Genomic DNA, 27,524 nt, shown 5'->3' on the forward strand with positions numbered 1-27,524 from the left:
AGAGTGTGACTCTGGAAAATCTTCACACTTGATCAAGCGCATGGCTTGTCGGTTTACTGCACAGCTGTGGAGGAGTCTTGCTTCGGACAACAAGTCGCAGAACTTACACAGGAATGCATCCATCTCAGTTGAAGGTGGCTTTGAGCAAGCGCCTGAAACAGATGCGAGACATTACCGTACGTGTTGCAGTTCTCTTCGTGTGCGGTTCTGGAGCGGGAAGCCTATGCACGGGCAATATTGTCGTCTCACTGAGCAACCGCCTGTGGACATGAAAAAGACCTACGGATGGCTAAAGGCAGCGAATCTTCCTGCTGCAACTGAGGGACCGGTTGTTGCTGCTTAAGACCAAGCTCTTCGGACTCGGTACTATGAGCGCAAGATTCTACATCGTGATGTCAGCCCTACTTGCCGCATGTGCAGTGTAGGCCTGGAAACAGCCAACCACATTGTGGCAGGCTGTAGTGCTTTGGCATCGATGGACTACACTGATCGACACAATCAGGTGACCTCCATCATTCACTGGGATGTTTGTCGCCATTTTGGGGTTCCAGTGGAGAGCAGATGGTACCGGCATCATCCTGATAGGCTTGTGGAGACGGATGGCATTACTATGATGTGGGATACCACTATCCCCACTGCCAGGAGGATCAAAGCCAATCGTCCAGACATCTGTCTCAGAAATAGGAAGACAAACACTTGTCTTCTTATTGATATCAGCTGTCCTACTGATGGCAACATTGGCAAGAAACATGCTGAGAAGTTGGCGAAGTACAGCGACTTGTGAGTGGAGATAAGCCGCATGTGGCATTGTCGAACACTGGTAGTTCCGGTGGTCTTGGGAGCTTTGGGCACAGTACACACAGGTATTGCACGGTGGCTGGACATTATTCCAGGTCATCACAACCTGCAGCACTTACAGAAAACAGTGCTTCTGGGATCTACTCGGATCCTTCGTAAAGTCATGTCTTCTTTCTAGACAGCCGTGATGGTCTAAGTACTTCTGAAGCAGGGTTTGCTTCTGGTACTTGTAATAGACTTTACAAACCAGACTGATCTGGTTGAGCACGACAACGATACTCAAGTTAGTATACATGAAAAGTAAGTTGGTTTCTGCCAAGATGTCAAACCAAATCTAACTCTTTGGTAGTGTGCATCTAACAAACTCAACATTATTTATTAAACAGTAAAATCTTTGGAAATTACTTGTAATACCAATGGTAGTTACTGCACACAGTGATAGTCATCAATTTTGTCGATGTGTGACATGTACTTGTAATTTTGACTTGTTGCATGGACTGTCAGCAAAGAACAGAGGATTGAACATGGATCCAGGCTTGATGGCGGACAACCTGTAGCAAGGCAAATCGTCAAGTACATGCCCTTACAATAATTTAAAATTCAAATTAAATTTGCAAACTTACCATATTTATCTGCTAGATTAATTTATTCCGATATGGCAGTTATTTAGAGAGATTCTCATAATATTGACAACTCCAAACACTATGCTGAAACCGAAAGCTTGGTTTAGTTTACGGTATTGACAGAAGTATGTAATTTCGTGTTTTGCACAGTGCGCATACGAAGAGCTTGAATACGAGGCTCTATAGGTAACGCACGTTCTGTGTAAACAAACAGTACGTACAGTAGATACGCCTTCCAGCGTTCCAGCGGCATTCCAGCTCTTTTTTTGCACTCTCTCTACCTGATTTTGCCAGGTATGTGTGACAGCTGGTAGTCAGACTCGCATAACATGTAACGACCTACTAATCTAGTGACTTACTTTGTCACCGGGAAACTACGCTGCTAGTGCTGAGTAACGACGACTGAAACACCGTCGCCCGGCAGACAGCACAGAGCCCAGGATATCCTGCGGATTACTTTATTTATGTATATATTTAGGTCTCAGCGCATAGGTATGCCTGGACTAACTGGTTTTGAAGTCACGCTCGCCGACGTCCTGGTTTCTCGCGGCTCTCCTCTTCGCGAGGACGAGGTATGGGCAATTCTGGGTGTCAGCTGCCGCAGTCTCGAGGATCTTCTAGAACGAGGTGACGTATGAGAGGACATATATAGAAGAGATACTAGATTTTGATTGCGTGGCACATGAAATGATGGGGTCTCGTGTGTAGATAAGTCAAGTTGGGCGTCAGGGCCTAGTCTTTTGATCACTATGGACACGTTGATGATGACTCGTGGTGGTGAAGTCGAGTTTTGTCCAGGACATCTGGGTGAGTATGTGTGATATCTTCAAGCATAGTGCAGGCATGCGTGCATCTAGTGGTTTGCATCTGCACTCGTGTCTCTCTTTGCTGCAGATATCAATGATCCTGGTTCGTTTGCTCCTCCGGAGACGTTTGCTAGTAATTATCAAATAACTCGTGCTTCAGTAGAGAAGGTAAATTAAGCCATATACGTCTCATACTCTAAATAGCTGGTTTCTACTTAAATGAGTGGTTTGTTGTTGTTGTTGTTGTTGTGTGCACGCTCAAATCTGGCTATCTGTCTCTTTTTCTATCTATCTCTTCTCTCTTTCAGATGTATGTGTATTCGTTGGGTATGACTATCTATTCTGCTGTTGAGTTTGAAGCCGACAAGGTTAGTATGCTACAGAACTTGTGTTTTTGTGTTATATGCATAAGGTTTATGGAAGTTCAGCTGGTATTTGTGCAGTTTGCATTACCGTGGAATGCAAGAGTGAGGGGTGGTGTAATTTTTTAATAGTTGGTACAGGTAATAGTAGTCTCACCAGAAGTAGCTCACAACCCACTGGACTGAAATACCAACTTGATGGAAACGACTATGTAACAACTTTAGAATGTATAGAGTACGTTCACTGGTACAGTGTATGGCTCCTGTAATCTCGTCATATGGTTGTTGGTGAGCTTGTCCGCTAGTCTAGGCAAAGTCACTCAGGACCTTCAAATTTTGATTACTATCATAACTTTTGAGTGTACCTTCAAGGTCATAGGGAACTGAGAGTATAAGTGAACAGAGAGTAAAGTTAACCTGCCACAGAGCGCCAAGTGATTTACAGTTTGATGGTAAGACTGCCTGTCTTTTCTCAGCCATCTGTATAAACAAGTTTTGGGATGCTTGTGTCTAGTGACCTGCACCTGGTGTTAATTAATTTGTGCATGCTTGCAAATAGGTGCTTGCCAGTACATGTGCCTGGTTGTTGAGGCTAAAATCAGTCCTTGGGTGTTCTAAGAACACATGTCTAGGTAAGTTTCCTGCTTTGCAGTGCGTTTGGAAGCATATTGCTAATTCTAGTATACAACCAAAGTACCTGGAACTGGAAAGGTGTCAATTTCTCATCGCCTAGGGTTCAGCACTTACAACAGTAATTTAAAACAAATTTTGCAGTGCATTAAAAAAATTTTGTCTGATCAAATCTATTGGATGTCCAGACATTTTTCTGTTTGGCTGGACATATATAGGAGCATGTAGGAAAAATTATTTCGAGCACTATGTATATGCTGCATGGTTTTTAGAATGTGGAAATAAGCCAAGAACTGGAATCTGTGTTGCTCTATATGTGTGACGAAACAGCTGATGCTAGACATGACCTGTCTCAAGTTTTGGAAGTTAGTATCTTTAATTAATTATGGAAGACAGGAAGGAAGGTAAAGGTAAACATCATTTATTTGATGTAGGTTTGCATTGGACATGCTCAAAGGTCAGGTTGTTTGGGATTCAGTGATCAGATTACACAGTTGCTGGAGAACTTGATGGGGAGCTCTGCAGTGGTAAGCCTGCATGTTGTTGCTGTGAACAGGCAGTGATACTAAGAGTTTGTGTTGGCAGTTGGACACTCTTGGTCGTAGTATGGATGAGTTGGATGATGAGGGTGATGAAGATGCCAACCTCAGAGAGGAAGTATGATAGTTTAGGTCATATCCTTATTATTTCACTTATTTGGCATGCCTCCAATAGCTTGCCACAGCTCTTAGAATGCAAAAGCATGGTGTAAGCACTGGTAGCCTGAGGTCAAGCAATGTATCCACACCATTGGGTGTAGCTCCTTTGCAGAATGGTGTGAACACTGTTTATCAAGCTGATGATGATGCAGATGTGGATGATGCTAATCTTTCTGAATTGAAAGCAGCAGGAAACTCCTTAGAGCCTGTTGTTCATCCAATTTTAGTTGATGGTTCTACAAAGCAGATCTCTGACTTGGTTTCTGCTACTGTAGCAGTAATTATGGCTGCTCCACCTATGCCTCTAGACTCATCGGTAAGTGAATTGTTATCTGTAGAGATGGGTCATGTAAATTGGATTTTGCAGGAAAAGGCAGAGAACTTTGCTGATGGTGGTGTTCCTCCACATTTGCTAGAATCAGAACCACCACCCCTGCCAGAGTCAGAGCCACCATCCCTTCATGAGTCATCATATCCTGACCAAATACCAATGACAGAATCTCCAATTATTGGACATGATGGTTATCTTGCAGAAAGTAAGAAAGCTACAGTAGATCAGAGTGAAATGCAGAGCTCTTCAGAGTCGAGCATTAGATCAACTGAGTATCAGCAGCCACATGATACAACTAAGGAAGAAGCAGTTACTGAACCAGTTAGTGTTGCTTTTGTTCAAGAAACAGTGGAATCTACTCCTGTTGCTGAAGCAAAGCATATTGCAAACCCTATTTTTTCTGCTATAAATTTGTTACCAGGAGCATCATTGCTTGCTGGAATTACAGGATTTAATGCTAGCCCAGCTAATGATGTAGCACTTACAGGATCAGAAACTACGGGAAGCGATGAGCCTGTTGCTCAGTCAACACCTATTGCATCTAGGGAAGTGTCAACAGAACCTGAAGCAAGCACTTCATGGTCAGGAATTCATGCTGACTTGGCTTCAGCTGCTCTTCAAGTGCAGCTAAGGCATGTACCTTCTCCAGAAGAGAAGCTAGCCACAGACCCTATCGATGAAGACTTAGCTGTAGATGATGTTAGCACTGAACCTCCTTATGCCACAGTGGATTTAACAAAGAAGAAGAAGTATCGTCAAGAACGGGATGTTGATACTTCAGCAGCCAAAACAGATGAAAATGAAAGCACGTTTGAATCAGTCATAGAGATGAATGCAAGTGAAAGTGAAAGCAGTAACAAAACTGAAGTCACTGATGAGACTTTTAGGGATGTTTTACTACCGCATGATAAACAAACGTTGAGCAGAGAACATTCATCAGCCAGTGAAACGTCAGCTGTCTTATCAAAGAAAGCTAAAAGGAAGAGACACAAGAAGCATGTTGATATTAAATCAGGAACAATGGAAGGTGATAAGTGGCAGTCTGTTACCAAGCCATCATCAAGAAAAAAATTGAAAGTCTGTGGGAAATCAATTCTAGCAAGACTGCTTGTGAACTTCTAATTGTTGTCTGTTTGCAGACGATATTTGGTTGGGAATTTTCAAGATTACATGGAGATTCTAGGAAATCATCTATAGCAATTGTCTCTTTGGTAGAACAGTGTGTGTGTGTGTGTGTGTGTGTGTGTGTGTGTGTGTGTGTGTGTGTGTGTGTGTGTGTGTGTGTGTGTGTGTGTGTGTGCGTGCATGTGTTCATGTGTGTGTGTGAGTGTGAGTTCTTTAATTAATTAAGATGGCAACAGCTGTTTTCTTAGAACCAAACAAACTTGCCGTCTGGCAGAAAACTTGTTTCTGTTATTATGTTAGATGGCACAAAATTGTCTTTAATGATAGAGGTTTGAATTAAGATGGTGCTGTGTTTATGTGGATGGCTTTCTATACAATATTAGTGTTGTAACAGATGAGGTCAACAGTAAGAGAACTTTTTGATGAAGTTGCTGCTCATTTGTCACTCAAAGATAAGGAAGACTATTTCTTTGGACTGGCTGTGAAAATAGGTACGTATGTGCTGATTGTATGTATAGGACATAAAACTTGCATTTATACATTCACAGATGATGAGGAATGGTTTATGGAACAGCATAAAAAATTGAAAAAGTATGCGCCACCTGGATGGAAAGATCAGGTGGGATGCATAGATATAAATACAATTTATTTAATGGTATTTATACATGTACGTTTTTTGTTAGACTAAAAAGAACGTTGAGTTTTTGATCTACTTTAGGGTCAAGTATTATGTTGAGACACTGAATGCCATTAAGTTTGTGTATTCTGTGAAGGTTTGTTGATAGTGTACTTGACCACTGTTGTAATTTAGGTTGGCTCAAACTGTTCACTTGTTCTTTCTGCAATTGCAAAAGGATGTTGTAGAAGGACAGATGTTTTGTCACAGGGATTCTGCTCTTGTGTTAGCTGCTTATGCTTTACAAGCCAATCATGGAGACTTTGGAGAAGATTTTCAGGATTACTTTAACCCAGAACAATACATCAGACAATCAGTAAGCTGCATCAGCACACGTCAATATTTTGACTGAATCTTCATGGTTGTGCTTAGACTTTAAGCCAGCTGCCAGATAGGTTTGTTACTGAAAACCTTCCCAAGATACACAAGCAACTTAGTGGTATGACCAAGCAACAGGCTGAGATTGAGTTTATGAGAGAGGCACAACAGCTTTCTGATTATGGCACTTTTTTTCATGATGTTTGTCGAGTGAGTAGTATACATGATACTGCAAGTGGACATTATCAGACTTAATTAATTCATTGGTTGAATAGACCGAGAAAGGGAAAATGGGAGGCACTGTGGTGGGGGCAAGTGTTGGAGGCATTGCTATCTACGAGGTATTTGTAATGGCTGTATTATTGGATTGTAAATTGTAGCTTTATGTTTCTATCAGGTTACAGGATTAGAGAGGACACCAGTAGAAAAGTATTCTTGGCCAGAAATTCAGTGGGTGACCTACAAGGTGTGTTGCATTAGCTTTGTTGTATGTCTGTGGTGTCAGAAGGTTTTCTACTGCCAGGAGAATGTTTTCACTCTTGTTCCCAAGGCAAGCACTACTGGTGGAAAACTTATAAAGAAGGTGTATTACACAGGTAGTTACAAGAGGTAAGAATGGATAAATCAACTGTAACATATGACTCTACTGTTTGGTAGTTTTAGGTATTATTAACCTGAGCGCGTCTGGGTTATTAGTGTTACAGTAATACTGGTGTGGACAGTTCCATTGACCAGCAATTGGAAAAACAAACCCACGTGTCAGTCAATGTGTTCAGCTTCCTCACAAGTGCCAGTACTTGTACAGCAGCTGTTCCATAACCTAGGCTAGCAACAGGGGGTAGCACTTTAGTGCTTCTTTATTATTATTACAATAGCTGAGACAGGTGGAATTACGCTAGTTACTGTGATGGCATCAGCTGACTCTACTTTTGTGCTGGATGTTTATAGAATGATGCAACTTTTCCTGACGGACACTTTTGGTCAAATGTTGGTCATGGTGCAAATCACAATGGAATGCTGAGATTTTGGATTACAATGTGTAAAGATAGACTACATACCAACATAATCGTGTATATGTTCTGATCTATTGTGAAAAGTTGTTTTTGTTTTTATTTATTGGACTGTTGTGCAAGTGTGTTATTGAGATTGGATTAATTAATAATTGGGTAGGATCAGTTGTACAGCAGAGACACAGACAGACAGACAGACAGACAGACAGACAGAGACATTGTCACAAGGATTATTGTATATGTAGTGTTTGTAATTGTGCTTAAAATGTATTGAAATAAATGAAGACCGACTGACAGACAGACAGACAGATACTGATTTAGATATTGCCCTAGCTCATTCGTGGAGCTCAGATGTTTTCCCAACATTGAGCAGTGTTGACGGAAGAAAACATGCTAAATATAAAAATGAGAAGCTGCAAGGAACATTTTGGTAGATGGGGAGATGAAGCTAGAAATTTTCTTCAACATCTAGGCAAACGATCATTAGATGAAGTTGGCAGACCTAACATTGGCGAGTTCATGGATTTTTTTAGGAAGAGATTTTCAATTCAACTGCAGAAATGTAATGTAAAGGTTAAAGAGACATTTCGGAGATTTGCATTAACGCAACATTGCAGAGACGCGTGCTAATGCACGTTTGCAACAAAAAGCAATGACTGCATGCGCTGATGGAAGTGACAAGAACTGCAACACGAAGTTACAGTTGAGTCCAGTTTTTACGACAGGGCCCCCTTTGGTGTGTTGTAAAAACAGCTGTTCATACGTGGTCTGTTGCACATGAACACAACTAAAAGGATAAAGAGGCGAGCGGTATTGGCGTCTGGATCTGTTTCGCTGTCCAGATCTGTTTCGGCGTCCACCGCGCTTCACCGACTGCTGTCGATGTCACGTGATGTTACATGTGATGGCGAGAAAACCCTCTTCATCGTCATGTTAGAAAAGTGTTGCCTGCTTGATAAGTATGAGTAAGTTGTGCATAGTGTTTCAGCTACTGAACCAAACAGCACGCTTTGCAAACTGCGATCTACAATAGATATTCGAGAAGTTGGAACCTCGATCGAAAAAGTTACAAACGCGTCCGATAGAATTTATCATTTAATCAGTTGAAAGCGTACGTAAGCATATCTCGTTCTGCAAATGCGTCAAATGTCTCAAGTTGATTGTTGGTAACCAACAATCAAAGGTGTATGCTGGGCACAATTTACTAGTGCATGTGGTCAAAATGTTTCTTTAAGAAAGCTGTCATTGCTCGAGGCTGAAGATGTGAGTGCTGAATGGTTCAGCAACCAGTTTTCAGTCATTGACTAGAGAACTTTAGTTATTAGTTTAAGTTAGATCTTTTAGTGGTTGTGTTTTATCTTGACTTTAGATCGTATTGCTTTAGATTTCTTATTAGTTGTGGACTCGTAAATTTTGTGATTTAGCAGCGATGTATGATAGTTTGATGCTGGAAAGTATATAGAAGACAGACAGACAGACAGACAGACAGACAAGACAGTCTTGTTTGAAATGTATGAAGGCAGGCAGATAGACAGACAGAGTGATCAGAGAAGACAAGACAGGAACAAGAACATTGTTGCACATAGAAATGTAATGTGTACGCGGTGTTGTAACTTGTAGTAACTTGTGAATCTATTGTCATTGATACAAATGTTTATTTCTAGATCTCGATATCTATTGCAGTTGTGTACTGATCTTCATCATTTTCGTCTTGTTATTACAAAGAAGCTTCAAACCGAGTCTTCATTTAGTAATCAAGGAGAGGATGAATTGATAGCCGAGTCTGACAATGACAGTCAGGATTGTAGCATGTATCATTTGCAAATTTTGGTGTTGAGTGTATTTCTTGTAAACAGCTGAGCTGCAGTCTCGCAGTAGTCTTCTTGCTCAAACACTGGCTTCTGAATCTTTAGTCTTGTCAAGTGAGAGGACTCCTGTTGCACGACGAGGATGTAAGTGTTACGTGAGGTTTTACATATGGTATATCACTGAGCTGTAGAGAATGTATCATATCTTACTCGTCACAGTGTCTTGATCATTTAGTAAAATGGAACTTTTGCATAGTGCCAAATGGAGCAAACTCGCCTTTGCCTGAGCAATCGATGGAGGTAAAATATGTCAAACTTGTAAAATCACCTGAACGGGGTTTGGGTCTCATGATTGTTGGTGGAATTGACCTTGGCAAAGGAGTTGGTTCAGGAATATATGTCAAGTCTGTCAAACCTGGTGGAGCAGCTGCCTTGGATGGACGAATCAAGCCAGGTATGTGACTGTTGGTTTTTGGTGTAAGATTTCAATCATTGTGTGCATGCTGTGTAGGATGTCAGATTCTGGAAGTGAATGGCCAGTCTCTTGAAAACATTTCACATAGTGATGCCGTCGCGCTTTTGCATGCAGCTCCTCTACTAGTGGAAATGAAAGTGGTGCAGTCATCACTTGCTGCTGCATGTTGGCAACATCATTGTAATACTGTGTTAGTATGATGTCAAAGCTGTGTGTGAATGTAGTTGAACAAGTAGCTGTGGCTGATATTGAAAAACAACAATTAGAGTCATTGGTTGAGGAGCAACGAGAAGCTGTCAGAGTTGCAGCTGTTGCTAATGTTGAGCATGGCCTAACAGTTAGCACATACTATATAGGTATGTATCACTTCATTATAGTGACAGTTGTTTCATGTTATCTAGGATCAGTCACACGTGATTGTTGTAAATCTAAACAAGGTTGATGGAAGTCTTGGCATGGAAGTGGCTGGAGGTATAGACACAGCATCTCGTAATGGGGCTATTTACGTCAAAGAACTGAGAGTCGGTGGAGCTGCACACAGGAATGGTCAATTACAAGTAGCTGACCGTCTGCTGAGAATTAACAGCCACAACCTGTTGAGAGTGAGGCACGCTGAAGCAGTACAGATAATAAAAGATGCTGGTAGTGAAGTTGAACTGGAAGTGGAGAGAATTATGGGAATGGACGAAGTGAGTTTTGGTGAGGAAGGGCAGCAATTAGACAGTATGTCTGGATACGGTAAATTTTGTTGTTTTCATGTGTTTGTTATTTGTCTGATCACGACTTATATAGAGTCTTTGGCTGGTGAAGTGATTGTTGTAGAATTGGTCAAAGATGACAAGGGTTTGGGATTTGGATTAGTGGGTGGTCAGGATGTCAATCATCCAATAATTATAAAGAGCTTGTTTGAGGGACAAGCTGCTGAAAAAGATGGCCGTCTCAAAGTTGGAGATATTTTGTTAGAGGTTGAAATCAACAATCGCATTTTTTGTCAGCTGTTAAACTTTAGATATTGTAGGTGAACAACAGGCGCATACAGTCAATGTATCACAAGGATGTTGTTGAACTATTACGTAATGCTTCACATTTAGTTCGTCTTGTGGTTCACAGACCTAATGAGCCTGTTGCCATACCTTCTGATCCTATTGTCAGCAGAGAGGAATCACGGGCTCGTTCAGCAGCTTCGTCAGTTATGAGAGAAGAGAAGAGTGATCGTTCTGCAGTAGATGAGAGTATTAATTTGGTAGAGGTTTTTGGTGAGAAATTGCTTGGCAAGGTGAACATACGACAACTTGCTTTTGTTAACGTGTAGAAAAACTGGTTTGTGTATAGAAATTTGAGGTAGAGCTATCTCGAGGTGTCAAGGGACTCGGATTTTCAGTGACAAGTGGTGCTCAAAGTGCCACAGATGATGCTTTGATTTTTGGATGCTTTATTCGTACTGTTGTATCTGACCCTGCTTTATCTGATGGCCGTATACAGCCTGGAGATCAACTGCTAATGGTAGGAGCATACTGATTTTGTTTATGTGGAATTTTATGGTGTGCGTGTGTGTGTGCGTGTGTGTGTGTGTGTGTGTGTGTGTGTGTGTGTGTGTGTGTTTGTGTGTGTGTGTGTGTGTGTGTGTGTGTGTGTGTGTGTGTGTGTGTGTGCATGGGTGTGGGTGTGTTTTACAGACTGATTTTGATATGATTGATTGATGCTTGCAAAGACAGAAGCAGTCAAATTATTGGCCGTATCAACAGACAGCTACTATTGCTATTAACAAGGTGCAATAGTTGCTTTGTAGTTGGTAATATCAATAAACTAGAGGTAATCTTTGCTGAGTTTATTGTACTAAACATCTGCCATTATTGTTAATCGATTAACCATGTATGGACCACTTAGTTTACACATCTGAACTGATTATTTCAATTATTTTGATATCATTTGTATTTTCATGCCATTGTAGGTCAATTTGCAGTCTCTTCAAGGGAAGCCGCACAGTGAAGCGGTTCAGATTTTACGTGGAATGGAGGGAGAGGTGATGAAACTTGAGGTGTTTAGACGAATGCCTCCTGTTACTCTTCCAGATACTGAACAGATTCTAAAGTTAGTATAGTTCACTGAGATTTTCTGTTGTATTGTAGTCTATTTTGCTGTTTAGATTTGAAGCACCCAGTCCTCCCATATCACCTGTGTCTGGTACAATGCCACCATTACCACCTCGTCCAGATTCATGGGAAGATATTACTATTTCGATATTTTTGAGAAAAAGTGACAAGGGCTATGGGTTTAACATGTATGTAATGACAAATTGGGGTGTGAATGAAGCTACAGACCAGTCATTTGACTGTGTTTACGTGAAAAAGATAACCGAGGGAATGCCAGCTGCAGTTGATGGACGATTGCATGTCAATGATCGAATCATTGAAATAGATGACGAGTCTGTTGAAGGATTGCCATATTATCAAGTCATCAATAGATTGAGACGGACTGAAGGCTCTGTGCAGATTAAAGTGGCGCGTCGAGAAGAGGTAGCAGCAGCTTATGATCATGTTGCACGCAAGGCATTATGTGGTGCATTTGTTTGCAGCAAAAGCAAGACGAAAGGAATGTCAGCGAATTGGAACTGGTTTCAATGCCAAGAGTGATTATGCCCATCACTGGCAGATGTCCAGCTGCTTCTCCAGGTGAGAGAAGGAGGGACAATCAACTTCGTAGTAATCCCTCAATTGACAAATCAGATATCAATGAACTAGCTTTAACACAAACATTTGAACGGTAAGCATGGTTTGTAACTAACAACTAGTGTAAGTTTGATACATATGGTGTTTTTCTCTAGGCTTCCAACACCCGTCCCTGATGAATTTCAGCCAGGTAATGTGATAACTACTACTGCCAGAAGTACTCTTTACAGAGGAAAAGCACTAGAAGAATTGTGTCAAAGAGTTGATGAGCAATTAAATGATCAAGATACAGTTAATGAATATCTTGTGAGTTATTAATAGTTGGCATGCTGTATTTGTATTATACGTACTCAATATGGTTTGTGCTTTAGCATTTGTGTGAGAACAGGCTGTCTGCAGATTGCAGTGTTGGTCGGTTGCCTAAAAACAAATCGAAGAATCGATTTTCCAACTTGCTACCATGTATGTACAGAGGAAGCCTCACTGTTGTGACTTTTCTTACCATTTATATGTGTATGTGTGTGTGTTCTTGTGTATGCAGTTGATCATAGCAGAGTGAAACTGAGTGGTGGAGATGAGAACTCAAATTACATTAATGCTAGTACTGTGAAGGTAGGCAGTTGAATCTAGCTGATGCTGTGTAACTTTAGTAACACTGTTTGTGCACAATAGATGCGTATTGGATCAGGTTTTCACAAGTTCATATGCACACAGGTGAGTCTAAGTGTAATTTCCACGTGGTTGCAAGCTTGTTTGATGGCTGTTATATATTATAGGGTCCACTTAGTAACACGGTAGGAGATTTCTGGCGTATGATTTGGGAGCAGCACTGTCATGTCATAGTGATGATTACTAAACTACATGAAGCTGGAAAGGTGTGATTCCTTTCATTCCTCATGTTGTTGTTGTTGTTGTTGTTGTTGTTGTGTGTGTGTGTGTGTGTGTGTGTGTGTGTGTGTGTGCATGAGGCTGCACCAAAGTTGGTGCCCTTGGATGCTCTGACAAGCACCCAGGGATACGTCAACTCAGCCCAAAAACTTTGAGTAGCGCCAGAGGCTCCACCTAGAAATAAGCTGGGGTGCTATCTTTAGTATCCTACTGAAGGGCATATCCATTTGTCTATTTTTTGTGTGCATGTGTGTGTGTGTGCACGTGTGTGTGTGTGTGTGTGTGCGTGTGTGTGTGTGTGTGTGTGTGTGTGTGTGTGTGTGTGTGTGTGCATGTGCACGCTCACGCATACATGTGTGACTGCATGCATGTGTGTATGTGTGTGAGTTGTTGTTTTGTGTAATTATTATTGGCTGGACTGTGTATTTGTCTGTTTGTGTGTTTGACTTTCCAGTGGCTTTCCAACTCATTGTTTCTGCTTCTTTTCTGTGAAACTGTGCCTTTTGAGTTTGTGTTTTTTTTTGGATTTCATTGCAAATTATGTGTGCAAACAATCATTGTGAGTTCAAGTCTGCAGCAGATTTAGTAGATTGAATTCCGTGTTGTGTTTTGTTGGTTAGTATTTTGTGTGTATGTGTACTCTTTGTCATATATGGTGATCTGTTTCTGCATAAAGGACAAGTGCCATTCATATTGGCCACCTCGTGTAAATCAAACGAAAACATATGGAGGCAAAAAGTAAGATTTAATTTTTTGAAATATGCAGTTTTACACTACATTGATTTTTCTAGGTTTAGTGTTACTCTGCTGTCTGAGAAAAATTTTGACACTTACCACGTTCGAGTATTGAGACTAAAGAAGCTAGGCGTATGGTGTTTAGTCGTATTTTGTGGACTGCAAGAGTACAGTGTAGTAGTTAGATGGTTGTGTTTATGTTTGCAGGAGGAAGGGCACCAGAATATTGTTCATTTGCAGTTTACTGAGTGGCCTGGCCATGGTGTTCCTAAGGTGAGGCTGTGAATTTGTGTGTCTGATTTGTATGCTGTACTGTGTGTTGTTATTTAGGCACCTGGTGGATTTGTTGAATTTATTTTAGCAGTGAAGAGAGCTGCTGCAGCACGATCAGGTGCTGTTACTGTGCATTGCAGGTCTGATGCTAGTATCTGTAATTACTGCAATGATACAGTCAAGCTGATGCTCGTGTTGGTTGTAGTGCCGGAATGGGAAGGACTGCTGTTGCTGTAACTGTTCTGTCTACCTTTTCAATGATTGAGAATGACCTTGAGGTCTACAGCAGAGTTTGTCTACATTTGTGTATTGTTTATCTGCCCGTTTGTCTATGTGTTTAAATGATCACTAGTAAGCAAGAGTAAAGGTAGGGTACTATAATATGTGATGGTTGAGTCATCGATTATGACAAATTTCAGGCACGTGTTTGCCTTCGTCAGAGTAATCCAATTTGAGCTGCAGCTGCATGATCACAGGTCTCACATGTGTACATTGATCTTGATATATGCGATATGGTTGGAAGTTTAAGGTACTTTTAGTTTAGCTTGTAGTTGCCTTTTTATTGGTTTGTTTGTCCTTTTATCTCTATCTCTTTATCTCTCTATCTGTGTGTGTGTGCGTGTGTGTGTGTGTGTGTGTGTGTGCGCGCACGATAGGTCAGTTGGTTAGAGAGTCATCTTATGGAGTGTTTTATGACAAATTTCAGGCACGTGTTTGCCTTCGTCAGAGTAATCCAATTTGAGCTGCAGCTGCATGATCACAGGTCTCACATGTGTACATTGATCTTGATATATGCGATATGGTTGGAAGTTTAAGGTACTTTTAGTTTAGCTTGTAGTTGCCTTTTTATTGGTTTGTTTGTCCTTTTATCTCTATCTCTTTATCTCTCTATCTGTGTGTGTGTGCGTGTGTGTGTGTGTGTGTGTGTGTGCGCGCGCACGATAGGTCAGTTGGTTAGAGAGTCATCTTATGGAGTGTTTACATCCAGGACCTTAAAGGGTCACAAGTTCAAGTCACAGTGATGGCGAGCTATGGCATAATTTCCTTAAGCAAGAAACTAACACACATTTGCTTCTCTTGACTCGGGAGTATAAATGAGTACCTGGTCATCGACTGGGGTCCTAAGCGGCCATCGGCTATGACGTGACATCAGCCAGTGGGGTCGTGGTGATGAGACTTCGGGTGCTCACACCACAGTTGGCTTCACAAGTTGGTGCTCCTGCGAGTGCCTGGCCCGGCTCCAGGAGTTTGCTAGCGCACGCCCAGAGTTCCCTGAGTAGTGCACAGGGCCCAGCTTAACAGCTGGGGGCGTGACCTCTAAGAGGCAGCTCCTGACATTTAGGATTTTTTAGGTGTGTGTGTGTGTGTGTGTGTGTGTGTGTGTGTGTGTGTGTGTGTGTGTGTGTGTGTGTGTGTGTGTGTGTGTGTGTGTGTGTGTGTGTGTGCTAGTTTGTTTGTCTGTCAATACACTTGTTTTCAAGAATACATGCATACTTTGGCTAATGGTACATTCCAGTTATTAAATAGGTTAATTGATTGTCTAGAAATATTCTGGAAGCCAAGCAAACACAAGAGACATTAATTAATCACAAAGGGGGTCACCCACTCACCCGCACAATGCGTGAATCTGTTTGTGTGTACTTCCTATATATCTTACTGAGCAAGTGTTTGACTTAGGTTGACATCAACAGTATTGTAAAGGTACTAAGGGAAGCCAGACCAAACATGATCCAGAAAAAGGTAACATGTGTATAGTTGATGATGTTTGATGTTCATCTAATCTGTCATTGCAGGAGCAATACTTGTTTTGCTTTGCTTGTTTCCTTTACGCTTTGCGAGGGTTGAGAGCCTCTCAGTGGTTACCATCGAACGAATCAGATATTTTTTCAGTGATTGTGAATGATCAGCGCAGTGTAGACACTTTCGTTGACGACTCTTTCTAGAGTAAACAATTGTAGTGAAGGAGAAAATTTTTGACATTACAATATTGAGAGCACAGTAGCGCGCGCTAGGTACGTCAATTGTGATTTATACTTATAAATATTGCTTGTAACGCAATTGCTTGTTGGTATAAGTCTGTCGCGGTAAACACTTGTAGAAATATAAGAAATGATTAACCTAATAGTACAGTACACTGTGCGGTACATGCACATACGGGGATGTAAGTTGTGTGGTGTACCGTGTACAACGTATCATAGGGGATATGAGTTGTGTGGTACCGTTACCATACTAGTCTCGCGTAGCCAAATCCCTCCCCTTTTTGATATCTACCGGCGGGGAATATTTTCTTCTCGCCGGTAGATATCAAGAAGAGGAGGGTTTGGCTACGCTAGACTATTACCATACGGGGATGTGAGTTGTGTGGTACCGTACCGACTTGTACTAAAAGTAGGATACCGACACTATGTCAGTCATTTACGTGTTAGTGACTGAGCGGTTGCTGTTGCTTTTGTTGCGCTTACTAGAGCTTTTCTCTCTTCGTTAGGCTCGCAAAGGCAATCGGAATAGCAGAGAGAATCGTAAGAATACATACGTTACGATATCGGTGAGTACAGTACACCGTTGCTCGCCTGAGATTGCGAAAAGAGCGACAGACCTTTGCAACATTGATTTCAAAATTTGGGCGACAGTATGAAATCTCAAAGGTTTGATTGGAACTTCAATGTCTTACACTTCAAATTTTGCTCGGTAGATTGTCCGGCTTCTTCTGTCGTTTATTAAAGGGTTCACCAAGTTCCGGTAGGTCGCGCAGCTCCGATTCGTCGAACGTTGTCGTACACCGATTCAGTTGCCAGTCAATTCACCTCGGCTAGTGAGCCTTTGCTAGGAGGTACGTATATTTTTGTAGTTTTGACAGAAATGCTACACGTGCCCACATCATTTATGAATCAATAGCGATCAAGTATATTATATATATATATATATATATATATATATATATATATAATATATATATATATATATATATATCAGTACAGACCGTATACGTACGCGGTCTAGTACAGTAGCAGCTGTCAGAATATAGTGCATGGTGTTGTGTTCTACTCGATGTTGTTTGCAGATGATGACGAGAACGGTTTTCAATTATCTCAGTCGTTCAACAACTCTGCTCGTTTCTCTACGTCCATTTTTGTGGAAAAAGCAACGGATACAGTACCTTTACTGCGAGCCTCGTATGGTGATGAACACTCAAGAAATTGGGAGACAATTCTAAAACGCGGCCTACGGTCTGTGACAGAACTTCGTATCTGATTCACAATGGATAGTTTGTATGCGTACGTTTGAATGATATTATGCTGTGTAACTTAATTAACTAGGGCTTTGTGCTCCTTTACTAATACTTTAGCTGCTAGATATCGCTCTGTTTTCAGTCAGTTTTCTCATTTTAACACAATCCAGTCAAGAGTACTAGATGATGTATGGAAACATGAAAAGATCGAAGACGTAACAGGTTTTCGTCAGTTTCTTGTTTCTTTCTCAGGTTCTCTATACGGACAAGTCGCTCGTGCTTTCAGCGCCTACTGGATCTGGCAAGACAGTTGTCTTTGAGCTAGCAATTATTCGTTTACTGGCAAGTATCAACCCAGACGTGGCTGTTCGTTCAAAAATAGTCTACAGTAAGTTTATCCTTGTATGTATACAGAAAGGTTTGAAATAAATTAACCTACAGAACATAACTGGGGAACGTTTTTTCTATTTTAGTGGCCCCTATTAAAGCGTTATGTACAGAGAGACAAGAGGATTGGACAGCAAAGTTTGGTCCTCTCGGTCTTAAGAGCCAAGAGCTTACCGGAGACAGTGAGATGGACGATTATTTTGAGTTACAAGACGTGAACATTATTCTCACAACACCGGTACGTCTACGATTGATACTATTATTCCTTGAGCTAGAACATTACCGTAGGCATGTATACGTGTGCAGGAGAAATGGGATAGCATGACTCGACGTTGGAGGGATAACAAGTCGCTAGTTCAAATGGTTCGCTTGTTTCTTATTGATGAAGTTCACCTTCTTAATGACGATTCAAGAGGAGCAACGTTGGAAGCTGTCGTCAGCAGGATGAAAACTGTCCATGCTTCTCTAACCACAACAACAGCAACAAAACAGAGAGGTTGTTACCCTGGAATGAGATTCTTGGCGATCTCTGCTACGTGCCCAAACGTATCTGATATTGCTAGTTGGTTGACTGTAGGAGAAGAAGACGCCATCAGCTGCAGGTAGATGTAGCTATATTGGTGTAAATTAAGTCTGTGGTCGACAAACTGATCTACGGAGCTAACGCAAACGTACAGATCGACTTTAGCATGAAAGGACGATCAGTCGGTCGTCGAACAGAAGAATGTCGTTTTTTTTGTATGTTTCTATCTGTTTTAGCCAGTAGGTTGTTTTCTTTTTATCTTAAGTAATTAATTAATCAGTCTTGTTATATATAGTGTTGATGACTCAGAGAGACCAGTCAAACTTCGTCAAGTTGTGTTGGCCTATCCAGACGTGACTTCAGACTTCCGATTCGACATGTCATTGAACTACAAGTTGAATACTGTAATACACCAATATAGTAACCAAAAGCCAACACTTATAGTATGCCTATACCATAAACTACAGACGCATTTATGCATGCAGCGTATACCAATTTCTGTGTGTGTATAGTTCTGCTCGACCAGGAAGAGTGTTCAACAAGCAGCAACGGTGATTCTCAAAGAGTCGCGCTTTGCCATGACCATCCAACAGCGTCAGAGGTCGAATTGATAGACAGTATATACGTAGTCAGAGAAAGAAACGTACATTGAAACGTAAATGTCTTTAGACTAAGCAGAGCTGCAAATGCGCTGAGAGACAGCAAACTACGGGGTACGGTACCGTGCGTTGATAATATTAGACTTGATGTCTCTTCTCTGCTTTAATTAATTATTAGATGTGTGGAAGATTCTTATCTATTAACGCTGCAAGTTTGTTTAGAGATGGTCATCCATGGTGTAGCTTTTCATCATGCTGGAATGGAGTTGGCAGATCGGAGGACTGTAGAAGAAATCTTTTCTGAAGGATCTTTACCAGTGCTTCGTAAGTCAGATTTGCTAATAAAGACACGCATGTTAGGCGTCGAACAATCACGTTTTGTCATCTATAGTTGCTACAAGTACACTGGCAATGGGGGTAAGTGCACATTGCAGTCTCACAATGTGAAGGCCGGTGTAAGTCTTTCTCTTTCTTTTTTTTCCAGGTAAACTTGCCAGCTCATCTTGTAATTGTCAAGTCTACGCAATACTATGCTGGAGGTGTGTGTCAAGACTATACCGAGTCTCAAGTACTGCAGATGATTGGCAGAGCTGGACGTCCACAGGTATACAAGGCCTGGAGTCTCGAATAGTGAAGTTTTTTAGGTTTTGTTTATTGTAGTTTGATGACACATCAACTGCTGTTATTATGACGAAACGTTCAACGAAGGTACGTAGCATCGTTTCTTTCACATTGTTATACGCTGTGATTAGATTTGCCGCAGAGCAAATATGAGAATCTACTGAGTGGGACGCAAACTATTGAAAGCAGGTTTGTCGATCTGCAGGACGTTCTTGAAACGGACGTACGACGTTGCTGTACTATAGTATAGTGTGCTTGCTTTATAGTTTGCACAAACATCTAATCGAACACTTAAATGCAGAAATTGTACTAGAAACAATAACGGACGTTTCGGTGGCTCTACAGTGGCTCAAATCAACGTTTCTCTTTATCAGAATTCAGAGAAATCCTATCTACTACGGTATCTTAGTTCGACTAGATACGCTTCTACTAGATGAACATTGGCAATCTAAGATAAGTTTATTGCTGTAGGTTTGCCGGAGCATCTAGCAAAGAGTGAATTGGAGAAGAAGCTCCAAGGTACTAACTGGTCTAACAAATTTCTCGGCATTCTATAACATGTATAAATGATACGTAATGTTGTAACATCTAGATTGGTGCATGAAAGACTTGAATTCTCTAAAGAGTTTTGGTCTTGTTGAAATGAGCGACGGCTTTGATCTTAAACCAGCAGGTAATAACGTCCCTTTTGCGTCTACTGAGTAAGAAACAGAGGTGAGACCTTTGTGTGTGCAGAACCAGGAAGTGTGATGGCCCGTTGTTGTGTTGCTTTCGAGTCTATGAAGAAGTTCATAAATGTTGGCACATCTGAAAACGTTAATGATCTGGTGAAGATACCGCCTCGTCATGCAGTCTTTTCAAGCAAATTGATAAAAATCGGTTACAGATCGAAGTGATCGCTTCTTGCAAGGAACTCGAGGAGGTCCGACTGCGCGTCGGTGACAAGCGTACGCTAAACGCACTAAACAAGAACAAGACCCAGCAAACGATCAAGCTAGTGTCTAGTTGTTCAGTTTGTTAGATCGTAATAACAGATCGCAATCATGTAATAAATTAGATACCCAATTGACGGAAAAATAAAGACGACGCAAATGAAAGTCAATTGGTGAGTATCTAGATGCAGACGATAATTTTATTTACGTTTTTACAGTGAGCTGCTTGCAGTTTGATTCAAGCTACGTTTGGATGTCTGCCGGTGACTGATTTTAGTCTGTCTCAAGATGTTGTGGTGAGAATGCAATTGTAATATAAATACGGCAAAACGTTCGCTAAAATATAACACTAAACATCTTTGCGTAGAAGATATTTCGTTCTGGATCAAGACTTGCCAGAGGTAAGTAAAGCGTACGTAGCCACCAAGGTGTGAAATAAGTGAAACTCTACTGCATGTGTATAGCTTTGTGTGAATGTGTGATGCTACGAACCGACTGCTATCGATCTCTAGTAGCGGCGACAACATTGGCAACGTGCTGTAGAGCTCGGTCTCTGATTGTTTGTGGTTGACTGATTTGTACGCATTGACTATAGTGGCCATCTTGTCTTTCTAGGTTATGGGAAAACTCTCCATACGTTGCTAGACAGTTGGAACGCGTAGGCATGTTTACACTTAGTGAAATTTCAAAATTTTTACGATTTACCGCAAAATGATGTCTTATTGGTATGTCTTTTCAGGAGTGACTATGGCAACAGCTCTGGTAAACGCTGGGCTAACAACGTTTGAAAAAATAGCCAATAGGCATCCAAGAGAATTAGAGCTTGTAAACAACATCTACTTTAGAAAACGCAGTCGGTGTCAACTCGTTTGATTATTGACTGTGTTTAGATTGTAAATCGTCACACACCGTTTGGCAACCAGGCAAACAGTTATTTGTGAATTTCATCTAATGTGTATGGTACTATTTTACATTGCTTCCTAGATTCGAGATTCAATCTACTGTCTACCACAGTACGAGCTAATTGTTGAGCAGGTTTGCTCACACACGCGCGCGCGCACACACACACACACACACACACACACACACACATTCAAACACACGCACGCAAGCACACGTGCATATGTGACGGTGCATGCAATGTTTGTACTTTCACTCTTCTGTTCGTAGATTCCAAAGTTTAGTTCAGAGAACTCAGAAATCGTGCTCAAGTTAAAATTGAGAAATAGAGATTACCTCAAAAAGCTTGCAGCTCCACCGAAAACATTCGCTGTTCTATTGGTGGGAGATGCGGACAACAGAATTGTCTTCAAACAAATCCTATCGTACGGACAATCCATTGCAACGAGTACATTGGCAATGATAGTGATATGATAGGGACACTGCCTTACTAAGGGAAGAGATGTGGAGTAAGAGAATTGAGGTGCAAAGAGCAACGGCTGGCGATGAATTAGATATGAGGCTCATCAACAAGGAATACGGTAATATTGCATGTGATCAGCTGTCAGCTGGAAAGTTAAACTAAAATACTACTACTAGTACAGGGGCGGATCTAGGATCTGACTGAAGGGGGTGCGCGACGATGTGAAATCAATTGTGGGCGTGGTCAGAAAGTTGTTTAATTAAGAAGGGGCATCTTATGCAGGAATAAATGACACACACACGCGCGCGCACGCACATATAATGTGTATGTACACGTACAGTATGTACCGTAAGTGTAGTCACAATCACTGAATGCAAGATCGAACAACGAGATCACACCGCTTCTGATTTTGAAAGATGACTTTGGCATATTAATATGCACAAATCAACGTCGTATGCAGAGATTGTCAGTGTAAAGAGAATCAAAAAGCCCTTACAATATTGAAACTACGTAGTCTTTGGACTTCTATATATATGCTTCTGAGTCTTAGTTAATGACTACAGATCACAGCCATTGTCCACAAACTGATCTTGCAGAGGACTAACGAGTAGCATGCGCCTAGGATGTGCTGTGGCAAATCGATCCAAAACCCGATCTAAATCAAGAGGCAAAGACTTGTGAACGTCTTATCTTGTGAACTCCTATCGTTACCGCATACACTAAATTAAGTTGTCCTTTCGCGCTAAGTACACCTACTGTAAACATAGCATGATACTGCATCTAGAGACATAGGCCTTAGTCTGCCTGAAGGGGTGGCGCGCACCCCTCGCGCCCATGCCTGGATCCGCCTCTGTAGCACTACCATCAATTTGTCTATATGCATGCAGTTGGATTGGATGTCAACAAATCGTTTGTTCCTCGTTATATCGGACCACGAAGACTGCTGTGCAATGCTCGGACGACTTCATCTAGCTTTGAGGTTACTACACTAATGTGTGTTGCAGCGTTCAGTTGTGCCTGCCTGTGAACACATTAAATTGTCTCTAACTGTCCTGGCAGTAATTAATGTCGTTTATATGCCTCCAGGTGCCAACTAAGCGAAAAACTAGACAGGGAACGAGTCGACGCGGAGCTCAAAGGGAGAATGATATTGAGATTAAAGTACCATTATCTGATGTTCCTTCGTCGGTTAGAACACCACAGCAGAAAAGGAAGAAAGCCAACTTAGTTCAGAATCCAAACGAAAAAGTAGGTTGTAGATATGCAGTTCTCATAGTATCTCAAACATTCTCAAGTCACAATTCTAGAAATTGTTGCAAACCAAGACACGTGTGGATCATAGGAAACGAAGAGGTATTCTTTGTTCTTCGTTGAACTTTGATATTCTGTTTATTCCCAATTGTATATAAGGCATCGAGTCTCATTTGTGCGACTTGCAATCAAAAAGTACTTCTATTCCACAAACACCGTTCAAGAGATTAAAGGTCTCATACACAACCCATGTATAGTACATAGGTGTAGGAAGTTTTCAAGGTTTGTGGGGCCAAACATTACAATCTTGGCCAACATAATTATGCTTTATGGCATTTGGGACTAATGCAGTGAGGCACAAAAATTATTGCAGGACCATGGCCCCTTTGGCCTCTACAGTTCCTACACCTATGGAGTAATATTGTATTAGGTATGTATAACATGTAGTTTGTCTGTCTGCCTTCTTAGAAATTTGAATGGCCACAGGAACCGATTTCCTATCGTTCTTTAACGTCCACAAAGACGATAGCTCAGCCCTATTTCGATTGCTTGTCTTATACTCCAATAACACAACAACAACATTTGTCACCAATTTCTGTGTCAGCTTCTTGCAATAAAGTAGATGTTACTCAATCCCTACACCAATTGCTCATTCATCCCACAGACTACGATTGTGACAACTTCGATGATTTTGCTCTGCACTATGACGATTCTGAGGATATGAAAGACAACAGAATTGACAAAGATCCACAGTGGGATAGTTACACTAGTGATATACAACCGTCCTATCACATCACTAGACAGAATGTTACTGACATTGATCGTCAATATTTTGAGAAACAGAAGAGATATGAAATATCCTACTTAGATAATATTGATGATTTTCTCTCAGATGACAATGTCACGTTTGATATTGATGAAGATGCCAACGTGAGCTTTGACTTTGAGGAGTGGACTGATGCTGAGGACAGTCATCTACAGTCACAAAGGAAAAAGCAATGTTGCAGCCGTCCAGACTGGACTTCGTCTGCTGTTCCTGCTAAAGAGAAAACTTATATCTCACAACTGCGTGTACCAAAGTCGGACAATTCTGATGAAGTACGTACTCAATACAAGTGCTAAAAAGTGTTCTATGTATGTAGATGCGACAGCCACCACCTCCAACGTGATGCAGAAGCCAGCTCCAGCACACATCCAAATCAGGCAAGCTTTGGTAAAGAAAACATACCCTTACTTCAGCCATGTAATTTTGTTGAAAATAACAAAAAGGAATCACAAAATTTGAAAAGTGGGGTCTCGTTCATTAGCGGTAAGTGCTGAACACGTACTCATAAAATCATCTGCTTTTGGTTGTCACTGAACTGAACCATACTAGAAGAAAAACAACATGTTATTGATCAATCACTCAAATGCAAATATGCTGTGAAGTCTGCAATGTCAGCAATGAAACTGTCTGCCAGCAAACCGTAAGGAAATATCAGACATGTCTAGTGATGTCAGGCGATCAGTATATTGTAAATCGATCTAACTGTCATATTTCTACTGATTGAAAGGTTAAGCGGTCCTTCATACTTTTGTGTTGTTCCAGCAAGGTGAGCTGCATCTCTTTAATTTTTAACGAAAATGCATAAATAATTTGTGATGTCCATCGCTAGAACGGAAGATGTTGATGAATGGGAAGAGTATGATGGTTTATTTGATGATATTTTTGACTAACCAGCTCATTGAATGACTATGACATGAGTTGTAACTCATCACACTGAACTAGTGCGTACTGTAGCTAGTAGTCTAGCTAGAGCTCTAGATACGTACGTACTCTACTGTAGTAGATCTATACAACCCTATATGATTTTCTAACAGTAAGCCTGCAGTTAGACTACTTAGCCATAAACACGAAACCAGTACAGTTCAAAGCAGGTGCATGCAGGTATGTAACATACCCATACTTACCTCAATGGCTTGTAGAGTGGCTTTTCGGTGTCCTACACGGGCGTAGCCACTATCCGGGAATAAAGCTCAGTAGGCGCTACAGCCTGCATGGGAAGCAGGCTTGAGTTGGCTCATACTGTAGTAACAACCACAATGCTTATATCTTGATAGACGTTACAACCGACGACGAGCTTGTGATGTTGTGAGGGATTTCAACTTCAACTTATTGCGTCGACGTCTCGGAAGTAGGTTACGTAATAACCGAGTTCAAGAGATGGGGGTAGTCAAACTTCAAACCTTGAAACTGTCGACATCTTCGCGTTAGAATATTGTGTGCTCATGCAAGGAGTGTGCTAGCCTCGACCCCCCTGACCCGTGTAGCACCAATTAATTAAAATCGGCCCGTGAATATATGAATTTACTCGCACCTCGATTTAATTAATGAATAAATTGATTAGCCACGGGGTAAAAAATTCAGAGTGCATGTATCTGTATAAACTAACAACACTGTGGACCCGCAATATTTTTACTTTTTGCTGTAGAGCTTGAAAAATTGTACATTTTAACATTTAGCATGTTTGAAGATTTACTAATTTTGGCCACAATTCCGACAAGCTCACCAGTCGCTACCTACATCCAGTATCTAGATGCGAACAGTCTATACATGAGCACTGTCAGACAGCTGGACGAGTTTATGTGCAACTTGGATGATTGAATGGGTACTTGAGTTACTTGTGATAGCATGCGGCAAATGTAGAAGTTGCACACAGCACAACTGACTGAAAGCGATTATTCTTAAACAGCTTTTCTCTACATATTTTGTAGGCATAACATTTTCTAACTCTTTTTTAGCTGCTGCAAACATGCGCAAAATCAGAAAACAGTGACTTACAGTATTTAGGTATTGGTTCTTGGTTCCATTGTCTGCAAGTGAAGTCTTCTGTGGTGATTGAATATTCGGTATAGAACAAATACGCAATGAATACGGAAAAAGATAACAAACTGGTAGAAGATCATGCGGAACAACAAATTTAAAGATGAGTCTGGTTGATAAACCGTGGTTTGTTTATCGTTAGCTTCATATGGATAATTTCCTTCTTGTCCAAATGCAATTTTTTCAAATTCAATAGCATCTGTAACCCACAAACCGATATTGCAGAAGATTAAAATAATTGCCAGATTTGTGGTATTGGCTACTCTGATACGTCTTGATTTCCTATGTAGTGCTGTGGATATAAATGCAGTTTGAAGTGCAGACTGTATAGAGTTCAACACACTCGTTGCTATTTGGCTCTTTGCTGCAAATTGAGATTCTGGAGATACTTTGGACTTGTGAAGGACAACTATGGCTGCTGTTGAATACATCAAGTTGATACTGTAGACACTGAACAGGGAAAAGAAGATGAGGAATTCATCAAGGCCTATACCTTCATCTGATACTCTGTTCCAATAGAGAGTGATGCGGCCAACTAGGCAGACAAATATCATCACTAATGACCTGATAATGGTGAATGTTAGCTGAGCATGCTCAGATTTGTCTGTGTCAACGTAGTTTTGGTACATGAGGACAAAGACAAAAGCACTAAGTAGAAGAAGTCCCAACAGACAAGAAGAAGTTACACTGCCTAATAATACTCGATTTTTGATTGCTTGTTTGTCACTTTCAGAGTTATGCTTTGGATTGTTGTGTTGATGCTGAAGCTGTTGTATGTGTTGACCTTCCTCTAATTGGTGTTCTTCTTCTTCATTAAGTTCCTGGATTTCATTCTGGTGTTGGTTTGATGGCTGGTGCTGGTTTGATGGCTGGTGTTGGTTTAATGGCTGGTGTTGGTTTGATGGTTGGTGCTGGTTTGATGACACAGGCTGATATGATGGCATAGGCTGGCAATGTGATGTCTGGTGTTGGCACTTATTGTTGCTGCTTTGTTCAGTCCATATTTCTGCAAGCAAAGCACTAGCTGTCAGACAAAAAGCCAAGAAAAATGGAAAGAAAAATCTACTGGATCCATTGTATAATTTCAAGAAGTCTGTGTTATTGCCTATATTGCAATTGAATGAATTGAATGTGTTGTTTACCGCTGGTGTGTATAGACTTGCAGATTGAGAACAGACACAGGAGTATTCTTTCGTATCAGTAAGAGAGCTGGCCTCACTATCTAATTTATGTTGCAGAAGATTTCTGATGTACAGAATAGTGTTGACAACAATTGTGTGGAACAAAAACACACCATTGATGAAAGTCTTTGATAAAATTTTTCTATGTCGACAGAAGAATATGAAGATTACTTGAGACAAAACAAAAGTAATCTTGACGAGCTCGTACACTCTACTTGTCCAAGCAGAACAGTCATAACTGTAGAAGATCATAGTCTCCATAATGGCCAGAAAAATTACACCCATAGCAAAGAAAGATAGACCGTAAACAAGGTAGTTTCCAATGCGCATGTTTCTTTTGGAACAGTGTC

General features: G+C 41.0%; 2 protein-coding genes across 7 annotated transcripts; both read left to right on the plus strand.

The window, feature by feature from the left end:
* Positions 1-1,629: 1,629 nt before the first annotated feature.
* LOC134179994 (tyrosine-protein phosphatase non-receptor type 13-like) lies at positions 1,630-16,347 on the plus strand. Of its 2 annotated transcripts, XM_062647047.1 has the most exons (44): positions 1,630-1,715; positions 1,900-2,048; positions 2,130-2,228; positions 2,316-2,395; positions 2,536-2,595; positions 3,492-3,584; positions 3,654-3,746; positions 3,805-3,876; positions 3,934-4,233; positions 4,285-5,325; positions 5,388-5,459; positions 5,622-5,702; positions 5,768-5,864; positions 5,922-5,992; positions 6,057-6,127; positions 6,185-6,365; positions 6,422-6,577; positions 6,643-6,708; positions 6,765-6,833; positions 6,891-6,976; positions 9,042-9,172; positions 9,234-9,329; positions 9,442-9,639; positions 9,697-9,825; positions 9,885-9,997; positions 10,062-10,398; positions 10,453-10,625; positions 10,679-10,936; positions 10,993-11,163; positions 11,612-11,751; positions 11,807-12,176; positions 12,236-12,423; positions 12,485-12,635; positions 12,701-12,791; positions 12,871-12,941; positions 13,002-13,043; positions 13,106-13,204; positions 13,894-13,955; positions 14,009-14,084; positions 14,160-14,225; positions 14,283-14,365; positions 14,431-14,503; positions 15,903-15,965; positions 16,019-16,347. In XM_062647047.1, the coding sequence occupies exons 2-44, from the start codon at positions 1,916-1,918 to the stop codon at positions 16,166-16,168; spliced, it is 6,252 nt and encodes a 2,083-aa protein (XP_062503031.1). In that variant the 5' UTR covers positions 1,630-1,715; positions 1,900-1,915; the 3' UTR covers positions 16,169-16,347. The 2 variants fall into 2 exon arrangements, with proteins under 2 accessions (XP_062503031.1, XP_062503040.1); XM_062647056.1 differs by lacking the exons at positions 15,903-15,965; positions 16,019-16,347 and adding an exon at positions 15,770-15,896.
* Positions 16,348-16,570: 223 nt separating this feature from the next.
* Positions 16,571-25,026, plus strand: LOC134183437 (probable ATP-dependent DNA helicase HFM1). Of its 5 annotated transcripts, XM_062650999.1 has the most exons (41): positions 16,571-16,613; positions 16,691-16,870; positions 16,949-17,055; positions 17,287-17,469; positions 17,572-17,642; positions 17,707-17,842; positions 17,928-18,079; positions 18,148-18,337; positions 18,419-18,443; positions 18,660-18,807; positions 18,877-18,965; positions 19,034-19,077; positions 19,186-19,287; positions 19,355-19,380; positions 19,448-19,567; positions 19,624-19,671; positions 19,727-19,773; positions 19,851-19,984; positions 20,056-20,103; positions 20,177-20,257; positions 20,320-20,411; positions 20,471-20,577; positions 20,642-20,689; positions 20,749-20,812; positions 20,884-20,917; positions 20,981-21,065; positions 21,132-21,178; positions 21,256-21,341; positions 21,407-21,439; positions 21,501-21,551; positions 21,687-21,841; positions 21,894-21,997; positions 22,767-22,858; positions 22,966-23,127; positions 23,187-23,232; positions 23,290-23,363; positions 23,599-24,209; positions 24,273-24,439; positions 24,506-24,596; positions 24,684-24,722; positions 24,786-25,026. In XM_062650999.1, exons 2-41 carry the CDS (start codon positions 16,857-16,859, stop codon positions 24,844-24,846), a joined length of 4,014 nt encoding a protein of 1,337 aa, XP_062506983.1. In that variant the 5' UTR covers positions 16,571-16,613; positions 16,691-16,856; the 3' UTR covers positions 24,847-25,026. The 5 variants fall into 5 exon arrangements, with proteins under 5 accessions (XP_062506983.1, XP_062506958.1, XP_062506966.1 ...); XM_062650974.1 differs by having other exon boundaries at positions 18,148-18,443; XM_062650982.1 differs by having other exon boundaries at positions 16,573-16,646; positions 16,711-16,870; positions 18,148-18,443.
* Positions 25,027-27,524: the final 2,498 nt, after the last annotated feature.

The sequence above is a fragment of the Corticium candelabrum genome, chromosome 1 (assembly GCF_963422355.1).
Source record: "Corticium candelabrum chromosome 1, ooCorCand1.1, whole genome shotgun sequence".
Lineage (NCBI taxonomy): Eukaryota > Metazoa > Porifera > Homoscleromorpha > Homosclerophorida > Plakinidae > Corticium > Corticium candelabrum.